The sequence below is a fragment of the Botrytis fragariae genome, assembly GCF_013461495.1.
Source record: "Botrytis fragariae strain BVB16 chromosome Unknown tig00000054, whole genome shotgun sequence".
NCBI lineage: Eukaryota > Fungi > Ascomycota > Leotiomycetes > Helotiales > Sclerotiniaceae > Botrytis > Botrytis fragariae.
The window spans coordinates 2316225-2336055 of NW_023500993.1; the positions used below are offsets into that span (position 1 = coordinate 2316225).

The following is a 19831-nucleotide window of genomic DNA, read 5'->3' on the forward strand; positions in this document are numbered from 1 at the left end:
CTGTAGATAAGATAAGACACCCTAAAGCTCGCTAGAGACTTCGATGTGCTGATGTTGATTAAGGGGAAAAGACCTTTGACGTGATATGTATATCTCATCTGTTGCCATCTCCGGATCACTCCTTACAGTTATCAATGAGTCAATTAACCTAAGGAGAAGAAGTGGGGTTACAACCGTAGACCAGCAGGCATCTTATTGTACCTGGGCATAATAACTCACAACATATAAGTAAAACTGGCCCTACCCGAGGGCTTTTGAGCGGTTCAAGCCACTCTCTTGGGAATTGGATATCGTTTGATCAAAATACAAGTGGAAGGTCAGACCGACTATGCACTTCGACTTGATGCTAACACATCATCCCTTGATCGATCCAATGTACAATAACAAGATAATTTCCGCTGAGTATCACTAATATACTATATACATTCATCAATAACTAGTCATATACACAAAAGCTAGTCCTGTTTATCCCAATAGAAGCTCGACTTCTTGCTATACCTGCGATTGCCCATCAAATTGCATGTGGATATGCAGGATCAGTTCCGAGAATACATCCAACGGACTGTTGCGAACACTACGCGCAATGAAACGATTGGAATTGATGCATAAAGACCGCCTTTGATCTTGAAATACCATGATATTTTCACCTCCAAAACTCCGCATCAAAGACGTATATATCCCATGGTATCACCGTTAAGTTCTCTCACGCTTCAACACCCACTTGGCGATTCTCATTCTCCTGATTCACATTTCCACTCCTCTCACCGATATCTTTCCCGACCATTATCGTCTTGTCATCAGATTCACTTAGCGCATCCTTTCCAATCAATTTCAAGAAAGCACCCAGGTCTTTTCGTACTGTTGCCAAAACAGCCATGCAGTCAGAACACACCCTTAAACAGCACCATGTACATTTCCATTGTTGTTCATAGTCTCCCTTCGAGCAAGTTTGGCATTGGAGTGGACATAAATTATTTCGTGATCGCCGCATAAATCTGTGACTTTGAAAGCAATCAATATGCTGTGATGTAATGGGAGGAGCTGGTAGAATTGTTCCAGGAGCGGGAAGTGAGGAAGGCGATAAAGGGAAATAAGAGTAAGAGAGAGACGTTGCACGAGAGGTAGTTGTTCGAGAAGTCTGACGGGAATGTGGGTTTGTCGTGACAGTTGGAGTCGTGGATGTAATAGATGGCGAGAAGGATGCCGATTCAGCTGGAGGTGAGGGCTGAGGTGTAAGAATGGTTTTGGTGGCATGTGGCTTTTGGGGTTGCGGTGACCGGACGACATCCAGGGGAGATGTGATGGTTAAGGTCTCAGAGGGATCCCGAGAGTGGTTGCCATGAAGAAGATTAGGCACGAGTGGAGATTGTTGTGAAGTTGATTGGTCGCTCGCTGTTGTAGCGGAAATATCGTGTGCGTGACTAGCATCCGACTTCATTGGTACTTGGGTTGCGGATGATAGATCGCTGGGTGGTGTAGTCGGTGAAAATACTTGTGGTGTAGATGGTTGACTTTGATCTTCATCCGATCTTAAATATTCTGGTGTTGGCAGACCTCCATGAGGCGAGCATGGTGCGTTTGTCGACTGTGACGTATGTCCTTCTCCAAGATCTCTAGACTGGTCAGTGCTAAGGTCGCCATGCCCACTGAGTTCATGAGACTGATCTGTGGCTTTTCGTTTGCTGATGTCTTTCAGCTTCGAAATTTTTGCGCCCATCGGCGGTACTGCTGGTGCTTGCGGTGCTTCACGAGCAGGTATGAGACCTCGTTCTCGATCAGAAAGCTCTCTATATCGGAGAACCTGACTTGGCAGTTTGGGCAAGGAACGATCGAGTGCTAAGTTGCCGTTTTTGGAAGGAGGACTTGCCGTTGAGCCGTTACTCTTTAGAAGTTTCAAATCAGGAAACTCAATTCCCTTCTGAGTTACCAACGATCTCCTCCTCCAAATTTCTTGCGTTGGAGAAGATTTCAAACTCGATAAAGATTTTGGGCTTCCCATATCCTTTCTTGGTGTCGTTGGAGATATCTGATTCTGTTCATCTTGCTCTGGTATCGGGGGAGTTTTTCGAAACTCCGATTCAGTATAGCTGAGTGAATCTTTGGTAAAGTTGCTACCCCCGGACAAAGTTCGAGAAAGGACAGAATCAGAGTAACCCGAAGATGATATGCTCGCAATGGAAGACTTTTTTGACGCGATCGGAGTACTCCCAACGGCTCGACGTGGAATTGACATTGCTCTTGGGCTTTTCCTCTCCGGCAGAGAGCTCGTTCTTGCTGGCAAAGAAGGCAAGGTTTTTGACATGATTGTTTGTTGAGAATCTTTCAATTCTACTGGTGTACTGGGAAGCGCCTTTGTGTACTTCAAGAGGGGCTCTCGATAGGGCGAATTGACTGCTGTATTCATCTTGTTTCAAGTCTCTCGACTGTAACTTCTCAAAAGAAAATAGCGATTGTTCAAGTGATAATTATTCTTCGGTGTAATGAATTGAATCAGAGGTGCAGCAATCAGAGAGAAATAAAAGAAGACAGAAAGCACACAAATTCACAGTTATTCGACTTTCTTTGGTACTTTGGGTGGGATATAAAACAAGGTCGCCAACCGGGATCCCTTGAAATGGTCAAACGACGGAACGATGAAAAGGGAACTTCGCAAGGGCATGTATGGACTAGATATCTTGCAATACGTTCATGCATTTGTTTTGACTAGAGTTCTTATTGAACTTGTCCTACAACGCATGGATCTGGATATTGATGATGATGAAATTGAAACAGATGAGGAGTTCTAGAAGGAAATTTACGCTGAAAAAAAAGGGAAAAAGACCGATGCCATGGAAGGGAAGCAGGATTTTATTTATTTTGATTTCATCCCATCATGAACAATACATGGGATGTACGATAGTATGAATACCCACCTCCAATTTCAGATGAGGTGTTTTTGAGTATATTCCATGCTGCTTGATATATTATGCTTTGTTATGGCAGAAGGTAGGGAAGTGAGGATGGAGACCGAGGGAGAAGGTCAAGGGGGGTTCCTTTTGTATTCCATTCTTTTCATTTCAATCTATACTTAGAATATAAAGATTCGTGCGTAGATGGCGGGGGTATTTTCAAAGCCGAAACTTCAGGTGTGTATGAGAATGATCGTCATGATGATCTTCGTAGATGCCGGCAGATAGATGGATAGATGGATAGATGGGTAGATGGGTAGATAGATCAATAGATAGGATATGAGATAGCAAGGGACCTTGACGAGATAATGTTGACGTATGCGTATACCTTGTTGTAGTATTGATGTGACGTGATGTGATGTGATGCGATGTGATATGATGTTGTACTTTGAACAGGTAGTGAGTGTGAGGTTACGAAAATGCTTTCTAGACCTCGTATTAGAGATTGGGGCTGAATCAAATGGTTAGGTAGCCATGCTATGCATGAGGAGATGGGTTTTAGGAGAAGGGCAAGTTTATCTATCTAGATATATATCTATATCTAGATATACATGTGTATATATAGATATAAATATGTATGGGTGTATATACCATACACATATATTTTACACACATACTACGTATATACATGTACTTCCCGGAAGATCATCATTATGGTCCTCTCGATAAATCATTAAATTTAACCTTTTCTCGTACAGAAAAATGAAGTATCAAATATATTATGACTTTATCAATGATATCGTATTCCTCTCAGAGTACCTAGAGAGTACCTAGGTCGGTTGTATTGCTTGTCTGGCTCACTTGATCTCGTCGTCGCTACTAAATCGATCAATCTTACTTAATTGGCCGAGTTGACGATGGATTTGCTGTACTCTATACGATTGATTAGCTGCATGATTGCGGCCCCTTGATTGCGATAATGTATGTGCCTCGATCAATGGTGTAAGGTACCACGAATACCCGTACTCTAGATAGTCACTGCGAGTCTTTTCGAACCGAAACACAAGGACACGACACGACACAACACGACATACTTTTATCTGATTGACACACTCTTGAAGATGCTCCAGTATCACACATATACAACATCAGATGTAAAGAGGAATACAAGTCAATAAGTACAGTTGACTCGCACTTGTTCAATACCACTCACCACTCACCACTTGCCAATAGCTGATTTACCCGTAGCAACCTCGTAGCTTCGTGACTTACCGCAACTTCAAGTGATTCTGTTCCCCATGCAATGCTGCATTGCTTTCTGCATTGTCTTGCTGTACTCGAGCATCAATAAATAAAAAGACTGCTAGGATGTCAATATTTAAATAACATGTCAACAGAGCAACACAATTGTTACATTCAATTGTTTTACAGAACTATTAACAAATAATTGAATATCCAATTCACACATACCATAACTATCAACAAACAAATCATGTCAACAATACCATCAAGGACAAGATCAATTCGTAAACCTTCAGAGAGAATTACTAATCTAACTCGTCCCGATATCAAATCATCTGTGGCCGCAGCTCCCGAAAATATAGCTTCACCCAGTCGTTTACCCATCAAACCACGAAGAACAACCATATCAACCGCATCGAGCACTCCCACATCTACACGATCTTCGACTACGAGTTCCATTGCGACCAGCAATGCTTCTACACGTCCCCCATCTACCCGGGCAAATGTGACCAAACCTCCTACGACGGGTGGTCAGGCTCGATCAACGTCTGTTCGAAATTCATCTGCTGCGACGTCCGAACCCGTAAAAGATCGTTCAAGACCACCCCTTACTTCTACAAATCGGCACATACGTACCTCGTCGATTACTTCTGCCACTACAAGACCGACCCATCTACGTACAAATTCTTCATCGACAATATTAAACAATTCCTCCACTGTCCTCCGTCCACCCAGTCAAACGTCACAGAGACCTCGCCCACCCAGTCAAACATCACAGAGATCTCGCCCACCGAGTCAAACCTCGCAGAGAGCGCAGCCACAAGATGCCCCAGTGAGAGCACGTCCACAATCTCTATACGGAGATTCATCCATTCGCAAACCTGCATTCTCTACTCTCCAACAGCACTTCTCCCCCGCAAAGAACGTTGGTTCTAAACCGCATCCTGCGTCCTTCCTCGCCGCCCCGACGCCCAGCAAACTTCCTGCGAACATCGCCATCACTGCGGAAACCGCAAAGCTCCAGAATGAATTATTACAATTGCACTTGTTGCATCGGGATGCAGAATTAGTAAACAGACAATGGAGAGCGAGTGCGAAGAAGAAGCTTGGGGCAAAGTTCCAATCAGTAGTGAAGAGACACGATGAGTTAGTTCGCCTGGAGGTAGAGGAAGCTGGAAGAACCAATGCTGCTGCTTTCAAAGAGTGGCAAGATATAGGAACTCCTGGGTGGGGGTTGGAAGAGAAGATACAACTACTCGATGAAGTGCTCAACGAAACTTGGAATCTTGGCGAGCCCGGAGGAAAATATGCAAGGCTCGTGAGAAAGTTCGAGAAGTGGGTTATCAGATGTGAGGAGATTTTGAGGGATAGAGATCACGATCAGATGTTGGATGATGAAGAGGAAATAGTGTTCATTGAGGAACTAGACCTGGCGTGGAAAGACGAATGCTTGGTTCTAAATAGGAAACTCGAAGGATGGCGAGATGCTTTGGAAGATCTCGGAAGGCTAGAAAAGGAGTCTACAATGGCAAGTGTGGTGGGCGGGCTCAGGGCCTTGGTGGGTGGTATGTTGCTAGAGTTGGAAGCCATGGCGCAAATAGAATCAGACGCGGTGGCATTAGAACAGGAATGGATCAAAAGTGTAAACGGGAGCATGGAGGATGATGACAATACCCCGGTTGCAGGAGCAGTATGGCGATTTATGTAGGTTATCGTGGGCTAGAGACATCATTCTCAAGGCTTTACAGAGGGCCCAGCCATAGTTGGCGGAAGTCCTGATATGACATTAGAATGTTCTCAGATATGACACCAATTTTCAAACTACAATTGATGGGATCCGAAAAGGACCACTGCATCTTTGCCCAATAGTCACGATATGGAAAACAGCCTCGTGCCCTCAATTCAAATCATCGTGTTTCTTGCTATCTGATAGCCGCTGGAATTTCCCGAAAGGTGACCAAAGCATGAGAACTGGACTATGAAACCTGTGCCCACAAATTCGTGATGTATCACGCATGCGCGATTTACGTCCTACACGTGTACCCCCTAAGTAGGCCAATGACACGATGGTCAGTATCGGTTTTGTTTAAATTTTGAGACTTGCATTCATACCAGAGCTCAAGTGGATTTTAACATGCTGTACAAAATATCTCCGTGATACCCCATTCACCACCACAAATTGTGTTAAATCGTCAACATGGGTTTGAACACAGAGTCAAAACATTGGAAAGATGCACTCGGCCACAAGAAATCAATGATGTACAGTGAGATGATATTGTCAATTGGAAAAATTACTTGTTGTATTCTTGTTTATGGTATCTCACAAAAGCATATCAGGCCATTCTGTATAATCCCAGCTATTCCATATCGCCGGTACCCTAGCCTCTAGCTCACCCAGCCCAAAGACTTGTATGTCCGTAACCAAAAACGCCGTTAAACCTAAGTTATGCATAAGTGCTCACTGCAGACTCCCCTAGAGATATTCAACCATGGTAAGATTGAAGAGATGCAATGCAAAGAAGCCTGTGAAGGTTCTATGATCTTGTACCGAAATCAAAAGGCGAACAATCGTTTATAACTGTATCCCCGTGAGTCATAGAACAAACTCCTTCTCAGCCAATCGTTGTGTTGAATGCAATTGCTACGAAGCGGGAAAAGATCTGGCTGAAAATCTATAATCGATCAAACCCGTTGGCTGGCGAAATCCAGGACCTCGCAATCATCTTCAAAGAAACCTTCCTCGTCCTCATCACCTGGCCTTGGGGCACCGTTAGAACTAGCACCCTTGCGCCTTCGAGTAGTAACCACAATCTGCTCCATATCCTCGTGATTACTGTCTGCAACCCTCATCACACGCTCAATGGCGGAAGATGGGAGAGCTCGATGGTAAGAAGAAGCTTGGTAATCGTCCTCCGTAAGTTGGGGTGGACCGACATCTAGTCTCACACTTCTTATAGGGCCACCAAATGCCCACGCCTTTTTGGATGAATCAGCCATAACATTGTCAGACGAATCACTTGTAGAGGTTGAAGGAGACAATTTAGTCTTCCCGTGAGAATAAACGTGGAGGCTAACTCGCCGATCTGTATGAAACGGCTGATATGGAGCATTCGACTCAATCTCTGCTTGAGGTATTGAAGATTCAGCTCCAGATAGGGGCGATACCCGAGTTGATCCTTGTCTCGCTTTCCAGTTCTCTCCTGCATCTCTGGTCAATGTTTCAAGAACGTCGTCGGGTACTGGTCCCGGAGCAATCCTGATATCAGGTAGAGAAGGTACCTGATACTCGACGTATTTGGCACCCCTAGATGCCTTTTGCTTGTCCACAGGGCGATCTGCTCTCCTGCCTTTCACTGTATAGATTCGTATGATGCCCCCACCAACTACGGTGATCGAATCGCCATGTTTCCCATTGAAAAATCTGACGCAATTTGGGTTTGGAATGTTTCTACTCTTAGGTAGATGCAATTTTGTTCCACCTGATTTTCGCATTTCATTCATTTTACCAGTTGCGGCGCCCACAGAACGGCTAATTCCAGCAGCCAATGCCTGTGTTCCTTGTCCTGCTTGCGACTTCACGCTTGCGGCAGTGATGCCTGGAATGCCGACACTACTTCGACGCCTGCGAGAACCTACCAGAGGTCGAGCTACGGTCCATAATGACGACACAGCACTTGAGGCCACCCCAACAGCAGAAAGTGCAGCACTATTGGCATCGGGATTTACTTGCTCAGAGTTTCCGGAGTGGATGCGTCGTCGTGGTGGAGGCCAGGTAAAAGCACTAGCTGGAAGATCGAGGATATGAACCGTTCCAGGCTCAGTAACCATCGCAGCACGCTCACCGTGCGGTGCAGTCCATACGACATCCACAATTCTTGCAATAGTCATGCGCGAGAATTGTGCAATCTGTCGTACGTGTGGCCCATGTAGACCTCCGCTTTGGGAGCTTGCCCCTTTCAGGAGAGATGACCTTGAATAGTGTAATCGCATAAGATCCCAGACAAACTGAACATCGCCTTTACTACTAGCCGTGAATAATGCGAGACCGCTAGGCGCAAGTGACAGGAAACTACACCCATGAGGCACGGGGAAAGTAGCCAATGGGTGAATCGAAGATCCCGAGGTTTGTTGGGCGAGCGAGTCCAAGTCTAGAATTGAAATCAGACCAGGATCCTTGCTTGCAGTGCTCGCTTGGCTATTGATTCCATGTGTAGGAGGGAATTGAGGCGAAATATTTTGGGGGGCTGGGTACCCGTTCCCACTGTTCGTTTGCTGAGGTGTAGATTTGTTCCAATAATTATTCCAATATTGAGCACCTTGTTTGCCAACATAGCCTGAGATTTCAACAATTCCTTGTGTTGCCGCTTGAAGAACTTGTTTCAACACCCCTTCACCACCAGGAGTATCCACTAGACAGTTTACCGCAGGAAGATGAGGTGGAGCTTGTGAATTCAAGCCGGGGATGCGCCCTGCTGCAATATTCTCTGGGATATTAGCACGGAGTGAGATTTGAGAAGTCGCTGCCGAAGGACAATAGGCTAGCCAACGTCCATTTAAAGACAGGATTGAGGCCTTGTATTGAGATCGCGGGCTAGCCTCAGCTTGACGTCCACCTTCAGCAAAATTGTTGAAAACAGAGGGATCTACAGAAAGACCATGTTGAACGGTTGTCCATACCTTCCCAATACACTTGAATTCGACTTTCTCACCACTATCCCGCTGCTGAAAGATCCATGTTTCACCAGTAATACCAGAGGCTACGACAACATTACCCCGATCCGCTCGAATCGTTAAAGAACCGATAGGGGCCGGTGCTGTAAACAATGGGCTTGATGGAGGTATTGGTACGTGTATTTTCGGGGTAGATAAAAGGGTGACAATATGTCTCTTTGTGCTTAAGGAATATATTTCAACGGTTGTTTGATAGTAGTCTATCAAGTCATCATCGTTGTCGCCGTTGACGGAGCGGGCTGGTAGTCTTGGGGAGCTCGGGCCCTCTTCGTCAACTGGAGCGGCAGGACTTTCTGAAGACGCTTTATATTCGGCGCTGGAGCTGTCGCTGATTGTTCGGACGGGACCGTGTACAACGACCGCGATCAAAGGATATTGGAAAGCAAGTTCCGATGAAGCAGTCCACGGAAGGACCTTGGCATTATAAACCCCGCCTCTCAAACCATCTAAAGTAAGGATTTTACTGAGACCTCTCTTGGTAACATTATGAATACTAAGCCCACCCTCGAATCCGGTGACAATCACGCTATTTGGAGGTTTGTTTGTATCTTGAGCTGGATGAGTATCAAATCCACAAAAAAAGCCTTTCTCGCCAGGTACCAGACCCGAAGTTCTTGGTGACAACATGAGATTGGTATCGGGCGCTCCATGAAAGTGGGCTTGAGGTTGATGAGGGAGTGGCGGATAAGGATTATATCGCATCGCCTGTGATTGTTGTGAATAGCTCGAGGTTCGTCGAGCTGCATAAGCCAGAGCGGAGTGATATTCTTCAGGACTATATGGAAGGTTTCCATCCATTTGGTAACTCATAGGTCTTCTACGGCCTACTGCACTTATTGGCGAGGAAGATAAGGGAATGTGATTATTGGGAGACCCTTTTTGTTCTCTCGCCGGATAGCCGTAGTTCGTGATCTTGTCTTCGTATGAAGACGGCAGAGTAGGCGGCGATTCACCGAGACTTATAAGGTTATTCGGAGAACTGGAAAACGCTGGAATATCCTTAGCCCATTCGTTTGTATTGTGCGTGACAGAAGAACCCTGAGAGGTCGACGATAGTGCCTCCAACATAGGTGATGTCACAGAACTTTCATCTTGTATGGAAACAACTGGCTTCGTCTCCGGAGATGGAGTTGGAGGAGTCACCACGGGTGATTTGTTTTTACTAAATGAGTTGGCAGATTAGCAATCGTGTACGTTCAGGAGAGCCTTTATGAACTGAGAAACCCACGATTTCGCGGCATTATTCTTCGTCACCGCAGCCATAATTCCTCCAGAACCACCACCGCCATCCCTCGCCGACCCATTCTTTTTGCCGTTCTTGGTGGGAATTTGCACTCCAGCTGAAGCGCCTTTGCCAGTTTTGCTAGATTGTGATGTTCCGCCTGTATTGTTGTTGGTTTCGTTATCAAATGAGGTGGGCATTCAAATGGTTATAAAGTCCTATTAAAGAGACTTGCGCAAGTTTCTATAGTTGATGTAATGTAGATGTAGTGTTTATAATCTAGGACTCGGGTTTGATCGAGGTTGACACGATAATGAGGTCGTGAGGTGTTTCGGATGTCTGACACTTGATAGTTTCCCGGGCTTCCTAAATAATCAGAATTCAGGATAACGCGCGGGAAGATTTGAATTAATAAGGAATGTATTTAAAAGGATGCGTGCTTGTAAGTAACTCTAGGGAAGGTAAATGAATATTGATAAAACGATGTATTTATGTTTGTAGGTTGTTGTTGCTCTCCCTTCTTCATAAAGAGCTCCTGAATCTAAGCCGGGCTGGATGGCTGGCTGGCTGGATGGCTATCTGATCTGGTATCGTAGTCTGGTTGGCATATGTTTGCGGTATGAAGAGGGGCATTCGCCAAGAGTGGGGAGATCATGTACACCTGGGCACGAGTTGACCGTATCAGTCAATGGATGGATGATTCAGATATGCAGACGAGGCAGGATAAAGGTTTGTGTATACATACTCGTGGAACCTAATGGATATATAACCAAGTTGTCATCCTTGAGTTGAGAAAGTGTAAGCAAAGTTAAGTTGTTCGATTCTTTGATTTATTACATCTGTGATTATGGCTGCTACTGCTACCCATCTACCTTGGGGTCGACGACTACATGTAGAACACTTTGTTATTGTTGTTATTCACATTACCGAGCTACCTGGTAAGCATGCCGAAGTGCATACATACATACATACATTCCGTTATCACTATCGGAATCGCATTTCCCTTTCCATTTCCCTTTCCCTTTCCATTGTCATTGTTCTTTTGTTCTTTTGTGCTAATTATAGCCACTTCTGATCAATAGCTGAGATGCTTTTCACATCCCGATGCTACACCGCAATATGCGTCGTATCCGATGGCATTCTCCTTAATACTTTAAACATCATTCTGATAGACAAGGTCATTGGGTACCTGGTCTGTCTATCAAAGAACTTTGCCCTTCCTCGCAGCTGATTCCCGACGCCCTTAGACAAGTACTCTAATAGTGTTACCTTGGTATTGATGACGTTTGATATCAGCTCGATGATAGTCATGGGACCAAGTATTCATTGCCTATTATATCGACTGCTGGAATCCGTGATCATAGATGGATTCATAGTAGGAAGATGATTGTCCGGTAGACTAATAATAACTCTCGCTTCTCTGTAGATCTCCTTCCTCTCTTTGTACTTATCGCTGGAGCAAGCAACATGTGCTCATACTGAGTATTGTATATGTATTAGATTCATTGGCTCTAGCGGTAGCTACCTGAGTAATACACTCATATAGGTCATATAACTAACCCCCTTTAAATCGTTGAACGTACCGAGCATAAGCTATACCGTGGATCAAACAGAGTCAAGGCGATTGAGACATCTCCAGACTTGTAACTATTCATACTTTTCCGGGCTTCAGTCGAGGCATATCTGGACTGAAAATTACTTTGAAAATTACTTTGAAAATTACTTTGTAAATTACTTTGTAGATTTGACTGATGTTCATGAAAGTAGGCTGCACAGCAGATCTCAGTAAATTAGCCACGTTAGAAGAGGAGGATATCGCTAGCTCGATTGTCAAGTAATGATAGAACAACGTCTCCTGCAGGTACAGCAAACCCGTTGTTGCTGGTGCAAGACTGTTTTGTTGTTACTAGGATTTTTTTAGATTATGCCGGAATACAAAGCCGACCGCGTTCACAACCTCCAAGGGTTCGCTCATGACAACACATTGAAGTTCCATTGAACCACTGGTACCATTATCACCACCAAGTGCTTAGACTGAAAATTGACACCTTATCGTGGGTATTCTATGCATATATAAATTCCTCACAAATGCCAAAAAACTCACGCCCAACCTTTCCACAATTTGCGCCAAATTTTCCGCGGGCTCCCACTAACTACCAGGCAAGCATACAATGAGTTCGATATCATGTAAATATAACACTATCGTGCTGCCGCAACACCAATCCCATTAACCAAATCCGCCCGAATATAACCCATTTATGCCTTCTTCTTCAAAGCAGCTTTCGCTTTGGCAGCCTTCTTTCTGTTGCTTCTGATCATGACCACACTCAAAAAGGACCCGACGACAGCTGATGCCAACAAGATAAGGATGACAGGTATTCTGATTGCCCAGACTCGAGGAGGGAATACGTTTTGGAGAGGATGATCAGAGTCGACGAATGGCTGGACCCGACAGTTAGCTTCAGAACCCTTTCTTGATGAGGGCATAATATCCGTACCATGAGTAGAGTCCAAATAGTGTAGTAGAGAAAGACGACGGAAGCAGCGACAAGCATCGCGAGGCCAATGAGTTGATCGAGCTGCGCATGTTAGTATAACTTTCAGCGCAACTTGCGAAAAATCAGCTACGCGCGGGCTGGATATATCTTACCATTGTTGCAATAGACTTTTAAAGGAGTGTGATGAAATCAACCCGAACACCGAAAGCTTGAGGGTTTGAGAGGTGTGCCTTTTCCTTACTTTCTGGAGTGAATATCGTGAAGAAATTGAAGACAATTTGATTGTTCAGAAGTACATGAGAGCTTCCTTTCCCTGTCAAGTCAATCTGGTCTTTCGTAATACAAGGGGGGACTGGTGCACGGCTCTCATCTAACAGGTACAATAAAAGCTACGTATAACTTATGTAAGATTAAATACTGGACAGTACAATGATGGTTTGTATGTGTTTTATTGCAAATTGTACGAGGGAAAATGAACGCTGCACTTATCTAGACGCCCCATATGTATTGATCAAACGACTATATTATATGTTTGTGTTATATTTTATCAAAATATAATCGTACAAGGACAAAGTGAAGGCAGCACCTGTAGTATAGCACGTGACTGTTATCTTATCTTAGCTTCATCGCGTTCATTAGCGCGCCATTAACCCTGCGTCAATTCCTCATTTTCAATACCGGTCACCTTTATCAAAATAGACAACCATCTGACGATTTCAATCGTTAGAATCTACCCACGCAATCATGGAGAAGAGATCGGAGGAAGAGAAGCAAGCTGCTGCGAAAGCCGAATATGAGAAACTTCTTACGATGCGATCTGGTGGTACCTATATACCACCTGCGCGCCTACGAGCTCTACAATCCCAGATCACCGACAAATCGAGCAAAGAATATCAGCGAATGGCCTGGGAAGCTTTGAAGAAGTCAATCAACGGTTTAATCAACAAAGTCAATGTCTCAAACATAAAACATATCGTGCCAGAGTTGTTCGGAGAGAATCTGATCAGAGGTCGAGGGTTATTCTGTAGGAGCATTATGAAAGCCCAGGCTGCCAGTTTACCATTCACACCAATATATGCCGCCATGGCCGCGATCGTCAATACGAAACTTCCCCAGGTTGGAGAGCTTCTGTTAAAGCGTCTTATAGTGCAGTTTAAAAAAGGTTTCAAGAGAAACGATAAGGCTGTCTGTCTTTCTGCCACCACATTCATTGCCCATCTTTGTAATCAACAGGTAGCAAATGAGATTGTCGCGGCCCAGATTCTATTGTTGCTTCTCAATAAGCCGACGGACGATAGTGTAGAAATTGCGGTTGGGTTGACGCGTGAGGTGGGTCAACACCTCGAAGAGATGAGCGGGCCTATTGCTCTAGCCGTGTTCGATCAATTCAGAAATATTTTGAATGAGGCAGATATTGACAAACGAGTGCAATATATGATTGAAGTTCTTTTCCAAGTCCGAAAAGACAAATATAAAGATAATCCTGCGATCAAAGAAGAGTTGGATCTCGTGGAGGAAGAAGATCAAATCACACATCGCATGGCCTTGGATGATGATATTGATGTCCAGGATGGGCTGAATATTTTCAAATTCGATCCTGAATGGGAACAAAACGAAGAACTATACAAACGACTTAAAGCGGAAATTCTTGGAGAGGGAAGTGACGATGAGGATGATGACGACGAGGAAGACGATAGTGAGGATGATGAGGAGAAGAAAGAAGAAAAAGCTTTAGAAATAAAGGATCAGAGCAACACGGACCTCGTCAACCTACGACGAACCATATATTTGACTATCATGTCTAGTATCGACCCCGAAGAATGTTGCCATAAGCTGATGAAAGTTACACTACCACCCGGACAAGAGCCAGAACTTCCTTCCATGGTTATTGAATGTTGCTCCCAGGAGAGAACATACTCAAAGTTTTATGGGCTCATTGGAGAGCGGTTTGCAAAGATAAATCGTCTTTGGACCGATCTTTTTGAACAATCATTTGCAAAATACTACGATACCATACATCGTTACGAAACAAACAGGTTACGAAACATCGCGAGATTCTTTGGCCACCTTCTTAGTTCCGACGCTCTTGGCTGGCACGTTCTGTCTATTGTACACCTGAATGAAGAAGAGACAACATCAAGCAGCCGTATATTCATCAAAATTCTTTTCCAGGATCTATCGGAAGCAATGGGAATGGCAAAATTGCAAGCTCGCTTGAAGGACGATATACTGCGACCTTATTTCGAAGGATTGTTCCCCCGAGATAACCCTCGCAACACAAGGTTCTCCATCAATTACTTCACAAGTATTGGGATGGGTGCTATCACCGAAGAGATGCGCGAATACCTACAGAACATGCCAAAACCAGCGCTGCCAGCCTTACCTGCGGCTGCTGCCGATGCTACATCAGACTCAGGAAGTTCTGTTTCTAGTTATTCATCATATACAGGTTCTTCCTATTCAAGATCCCGCTCTCGTTCTCGGTCTCGGTCTCGCTCCCTCTCCCGTTCTCGGTCTCGGTCTCGGTCACCATCCCGCTCTCCGTCCCGCTCTCGTTCCCGGACTCGTTCCCGGACTCGTTCCCGGACTCGGTCTTTATCTCGGTCTCTATCTCGGTCGCGCTCTCCATCTCGTTCTCGATATCGCTCTCGTTATCGCTCTCGGACTAGGTCACGGTCCCGCTCCCCAAGTCGATCACGCTCTCCACCTAAACGATCTCGCAACGGCGATAGGTACTCGCGATCGCTCTCCTCGGAGCGGGCACCGAAACGACAGCGACGATTGTCCGATTAGATTTCGATTAACCGGACACTACAAATTGCATTTGCTTAATAAGGGGGCTTTCTGGGAACGGGGCGTGATACAAATGTATTTAATTTTAATACCCAGTTCAATCAAGAACAGTGAATTTCAATCAACCTTCCAACATACTGCTTGTAATTTTGTGATAATCGGAGATGATTCAAGCCGAATTACTTTTCGGCGCCACCAGCGCCCGCATGACAACTTCATCGTTCGAGTCAGCTGTTGGAGGTAATACTTTGCGATTCATATGATTTCCCGATGAATATTAAGGATCCGTCCCACAAGCTCGGGGTACCTTTGGAGAGTTATTGGTCGCGTGAACTATGGCAAACATAATCCCGAGGCAAAACGCTCACTTTTTACATGTTTTGGCAGGTCAGTGTAGTTTCTTCAAAGTCTACAGCTGTGTGTACGACCTCTGTACGGATTACATTCTCTGGTAGTACGAAAGTATCCCAGACCTCGAGCTTGTAATAGTTGGCTGATAAATCTAGTGATCCATGTTTTGTGCAATTCTTACAACACTGTAGGGAGGGCTTTTGTCATGCACGCAAAGATGTACTCCTTTCTCACCGACGGTAAATCCTTGGGCGTATGCAGGTTACCATTCAAATACTTAAACATCCACCAAACGCTTATATAAAACTTACTCACAAACTTAATAAAGCTAATTCAGGATTATCTGAATAAGGATGTACACAACAAGGTTCAAAATTAACTCAGCCGGGTACTTTGGTCAAACTCAGTGGAGAGGTGTCAAATCTGAGTAAGCAAGGCCTTGTATGTGTAAGCGTTTTTTACTTCCACCAATGTTCCCAACCCCCTAACCTCCCAACCGCCAAAAATGATCACCACCACAATCCACCAACCACCAACCACCAACCATCAATCACATCACACCACACCACACCACACCACCCCATTTCCTGAGAGGACGAGGACATGATGGCTAATGCAAACCTTAAAACAAAATCAACAACCTTCACTTTCTTCTTATCCTGGTTGTTGTTGAACCCGCTCGTCAAACGGTCGACGGGATATACTATTCAACCATCTAAATGCCTACCTAATCTACCCGCAATTTGCCAGGCCAAGAATCCAAGCAACTACCAGATGCTGTACCACTGTCATATTGTGAATCAAAATTGACCCTTGTCAAGTTAGATACTAGTCTTGTAGGGACAAAAGCCAGTCAGCCACGAAATATAAACCGTTTGAGGGACTCTCGGAGGGAGGGATCAAATGATTCCCGTCACATCCATTGATGCATTAGCAACTTCAACCCTTTCGATGCAGCCCGATTCCCGTGTATTCGGAAAATTTATACAAGGGCTATGGAATCAGCCAAGGGTAAAACACAGAAACTCACAATCCAAGGATTTATTTCGCCCCCTCTTCCGTTTTGCATTACCTCCCTTTCTTAACGAATCACCATGAACGTTCAATCGACTAGAACACCTTACCGAGTGTATCGTAATATTGAGCAAAGATCCTCAGCGCGTCAGCACAGTTTGTAAGGCTAACGCTGCCTCACACACTCCCTGCCCAAACCCACTTTCTCTTATAAATGTATGAATGATATTACTACCGTACGAGCCTGTCCTTTCAGATTCGATAGGGAAAAGCTATGTAACAGAGCTTAGAATGTATAGTGCACAGTGCACAACGTCCTTCATCCAATTGTTCCAAATCATGGCCGGCGTCGTATCTCTCTAAAGGAATTTGTCATTTGACTACTTGCTTTTCTCACTTCTCCATCGTACAGTCTATATTTCAGATGGTGTGCAGACAGTACCTAGATCACAGGGCTATCTGCTGCATATGCCAGAGTATATCACTTTCCTTAACGTTTATACAGAAAACATGTAAGCAGTGATTTCTTATCATGTCTGGCGACAAGTTCTTGAGATTCCTTCAGAATACTGATGATTCCTGTGATATAGACTTCATCGGTAGAACATACTTCCCATGCACACGCACCAGTTTGAATTCGGAAACGACGACACCATTGTTTGAAATCAGAAGGACGGATGGATCGGCCATTGTCTACAGTCCCAGTAATATAGTGGTATTGGCAGTGCGGTGATGGATGCACGATCAACGGAGTCTCCCCAATCGTATCGATCAGGCATTAAACGTCCTTGGGAAGACGATACGAAAACACCAACACAACAAACTGGAAGTAGTAGTAGTTGGTATCGCGGAACATTACCACCAATTGAAGCTGGGCCACTTCTACAGTATCCAGTGTATGACAATCCAGGAAACTGGGCGACACCAAACAACCAACATACTCGGAATGGCGAAAGTTCGGTCGTGAAAAGGTCGCGTTACGAGGGGGGTGATTACAAAGGAGTAGCGAGGGTGGATCTAGACGCACTTGGGAAAATGCCCCCATCGCAGGCACGCTGTAGGTGTTTAGGATAGCCTAAAAAACGTCACGTTTAATTACTAACTCAACTCTTGATCTTTAGATTCAGATGGATATGGTCGTGATTATAGTCAGACGATCCAGAACGCTTCTACTCTTGTTCAACCTCCCAGATTGACCGTAAACCGTCGGGTGGACTCCCCGCAACATATGTCTAATATATGTCGTCAGTGTAGGCGGCAGACTACATTTGATCACGAAGAAGAATCTTCACCAGAGTGTTGCGAGCATTGCCAAAAGAACCCTGAACTTGCCCTTGTTACACAAGCTTGCAGCGTTGGGCTTACTCAGCTAGCGGAGACGCTCCGTTCGGGTATAGATTCCGAGAAGCGTGGTATCAATCCAGTAAGTGCCAGCAAAGTGCTTGGTTCTTGTTATCGAAAGGGTTCATTCCGTTCATAGTCACTCATATGTAACCCTTCGAATCATGCTTACAGAATATTAGGCCCACTCACAGTTGCGCCTTCTTCCTTCTGGAGATCCACCTCCAATGATTGACTTTGGTCTAAAACAAACACTCCACTGGATACTTACCAAGATCAACAAAGTCAACGAGCTTGCCGATAAATTCGTCCAGCAGATCCCTCCAGGGTCTTCAAAAGTCCCTCTCAAAAAGGATGCTGTTAACAGTGTGACCCCATATGATCCTCTAATCATCATGAAACGACGTATTGAAGATGATCCCCAGAGAACTACGTTGAATGACATGGGTACATCTGATTCCAGAATGCACCAAAGACGACGTAGGTCTATGGCTAAATCACTCAGCGAAGAACTTCCACCCATAAGAACTCAGTCTCCCAACTACACCCATCTGTCAACCGACAATACGAGCCGGAGGCTTTCGAGTATGAATCCTCCTTCAGCCCCAGCTCGACAATTACCATCTCCACCAGGACGAGCTTTTCCGTCGCCATCTCCGACCTCGGTCAGCTTCTCATCTCCTTCAGGGTCGACATCATACACGGGTCTGTCTGGTGGCCCGTCTCAATCATCAAACTCCCACACTTCTAACCATATCCTACCTCCCATTACAAACGCGCAATCATCGGATAGCGCATTGCAAGTCCACACAGCAGCGCTTCAACATGAGGTTTCTATCCAAAAAATCGCATTATCATCGTTGCAGAGTGAACACGATAAGCTCCTTGCTGCTTTCTCGCGGTCTCAAAGTCGAGCGAGCGCCCTCGAGAAGAAGCACGAGGTTTCCGACATCGAAATTTTTAGCCTTACTGAAGAGAAAACGCGATTACATGCCCAAGTTCTTGAATTGGAGGCAGAAGTCGAGGATCTTGCGAAAAGTAGGGACACCTACCGACAAGCAGCGGTACAAGAAGGGGCACAGTACGTTGAGATTGTGAAGATGGCTAGTCAACTAGAAGAAAAGACTGGGGAAGAGAAAAAGAACTGGAATAAGTTGAGACTTGAGATGGAGCAAAGAATTGAACAATTGACTGCTGGGATGAAGATTCATACCGAAGATTTTGGCGCAACCTCACTCATACCGGAATGCATTGAGAAAAATGCGCCTTCGTCCAGTGAGTACAATGATGAAGGATCAACCGCCATGGCATCGACAAAACCTACTAGTGACAAACAACTTCGTGCAAAGGATGACCAAGCCAATCTTCTCAAAGCGGAAATCGAGCGCTTGCAAAAGCGTTGTGAAGAGGTGGAAGCCGCATTGAAAGCTGTCAGGCAGGAAAGTCGATCAATGGAAAGCATTATGGAAGCGTTGAGTAGAGCTGGAAAGGGTATTTTGCAAAAGGTTGAAAGCGTGTCTCTGAGCTCCGAGACATCCTCGGAACCACAATTAGATTCACGACCCAAGCAAGAAATCGATCGGCTACTACTTGAAGAATAAAATTCCCACATTATATACGACAAAAAATACAAGTAAGTAATCTGCGATATGTGTTTGTTCACATCATTGCTGGCGTAGAGCAGACTTCACACAAATACATTTGTGTTCGAATGGGTTATGGATCCGTGTATATGGATAAGATTAGGTGAT

General features: G+C 44.9%; 6 protein-coding genes across 6 annotated transcripts; 3 read left to right on the top strand and 3 right to left on the bottom strand.

Annotated features, from left to right (window-relative positions):
- Positions 1 to 703: 703 nt before the first annotated feature.
- Positions 704 to 2404, bottom strand: Bfra_005417 (uncharacterized protein; the record flags this gene model as incomplete). The annotated part of the gene is made up of 1 exon (XM_037335801.1): positions 704 to 2404. The coding sequence occupies one exon, from the start codon at positions 2402 to 2404 to the stop codon at positions 704 to 706; it is 1701 nt and encodes a 566-aa protein (XP_037192896.1).
- Positions 2405 to 4380: 1976 nt separating this feature from the next.
- Positions 4381 to 5838, top strand: Bfra_005418 (uncharacterized protein; the record flags this gene model as incomplete). The annotated part of the gene is made up of 1 exon (XM_037335802.1): positions 4381 to 5838. One exon carries the CDS (start codon positions 4381 to 4383, stop codon positions 5836 to 5838), a length of 1458 nt encoding a protein of 485 aa, XP_037192897.1.
- A 974-nt stretch (positions 5839 to 6812) lies between these two features.
- Bfra_005419 (uncharacterized protein) lies at positions 6813 to 10283 on the bottom strand (the record flags this gene model as incomplete). Its single annotated transcript, XM_037335803.1, has 2 exons — positions 6813 to 10023; positions 10090 to 10283. The coding sequence occupies 2 exons, from the start codon at positions 10281 to 10283 to the stop codon at positions 6813 to 6815; spliced, it is 3405 nt and encodes a 1134-aa protein (XP_037192898.1).
- Positions 10284 to 12339: 2056 nt separating this feature from the next.
- Positions 12340 to 12736, bottom strand: Bfra_005420 (putative dolichyl-phosphate mannosyltransferase polypeptide 2 protein; the record flags this gene model as incomplete). Its single annotated transcript, XM_037335804.1, has 3 exons — positions 12340 to 12525; positions 12582 to 12662; positions 12734 to 12736. The coding sequence occupies 3 exons, from the start codon at positions 12734 to 12736 to the stop codon at positions 12340 to 12342; spliced, it is 270 nt and encodes an 89-aa protein (XP_037192899.1).
- Positions 12737 to 13325: 589 nt separating this feature from the next.
- On the top strand, positions 13326 to 15618 carry Bfra_005421 (putative cell cycle control protein; the record flags this gene model as incomplete). The annotated part of the gene is made up of 2 exons (XM_037335805.1): positions 13326 to 15005; positions 15031 to 15618. The coding sequence occupies 2 exons, from the start codon at positions 13326 to 13328 to the stop codon at positions 15616 to 15618; spliced, it is 2268 nt and encodes a 755-aa protein (XP_037192900.1).
- Positions 15619 to 17471: 1853 nt separating this feature from the next.
- On the top strand, positions 17472 to 19681 carry Bfra_005422 (putative spx domain-containing protein; the record flags this gene model as incomplete). The annotated part of the gene is made up of 4 exons (XM_037335806.1): positions 17472 to 17796; positions 17861 to 17937; positions 17989 to 18162; positions 18275 to 19681. 4 exons carry the CDS (start codon positions 17472 to 17474, stop codon positions 19679 to 19681), a joined length of 1983 nt encoding a protein of 660 aa, XP_037192901.1.
- Between the last annotated feature and the right edge of the window lie 150 nt (positions 19682 to 19831).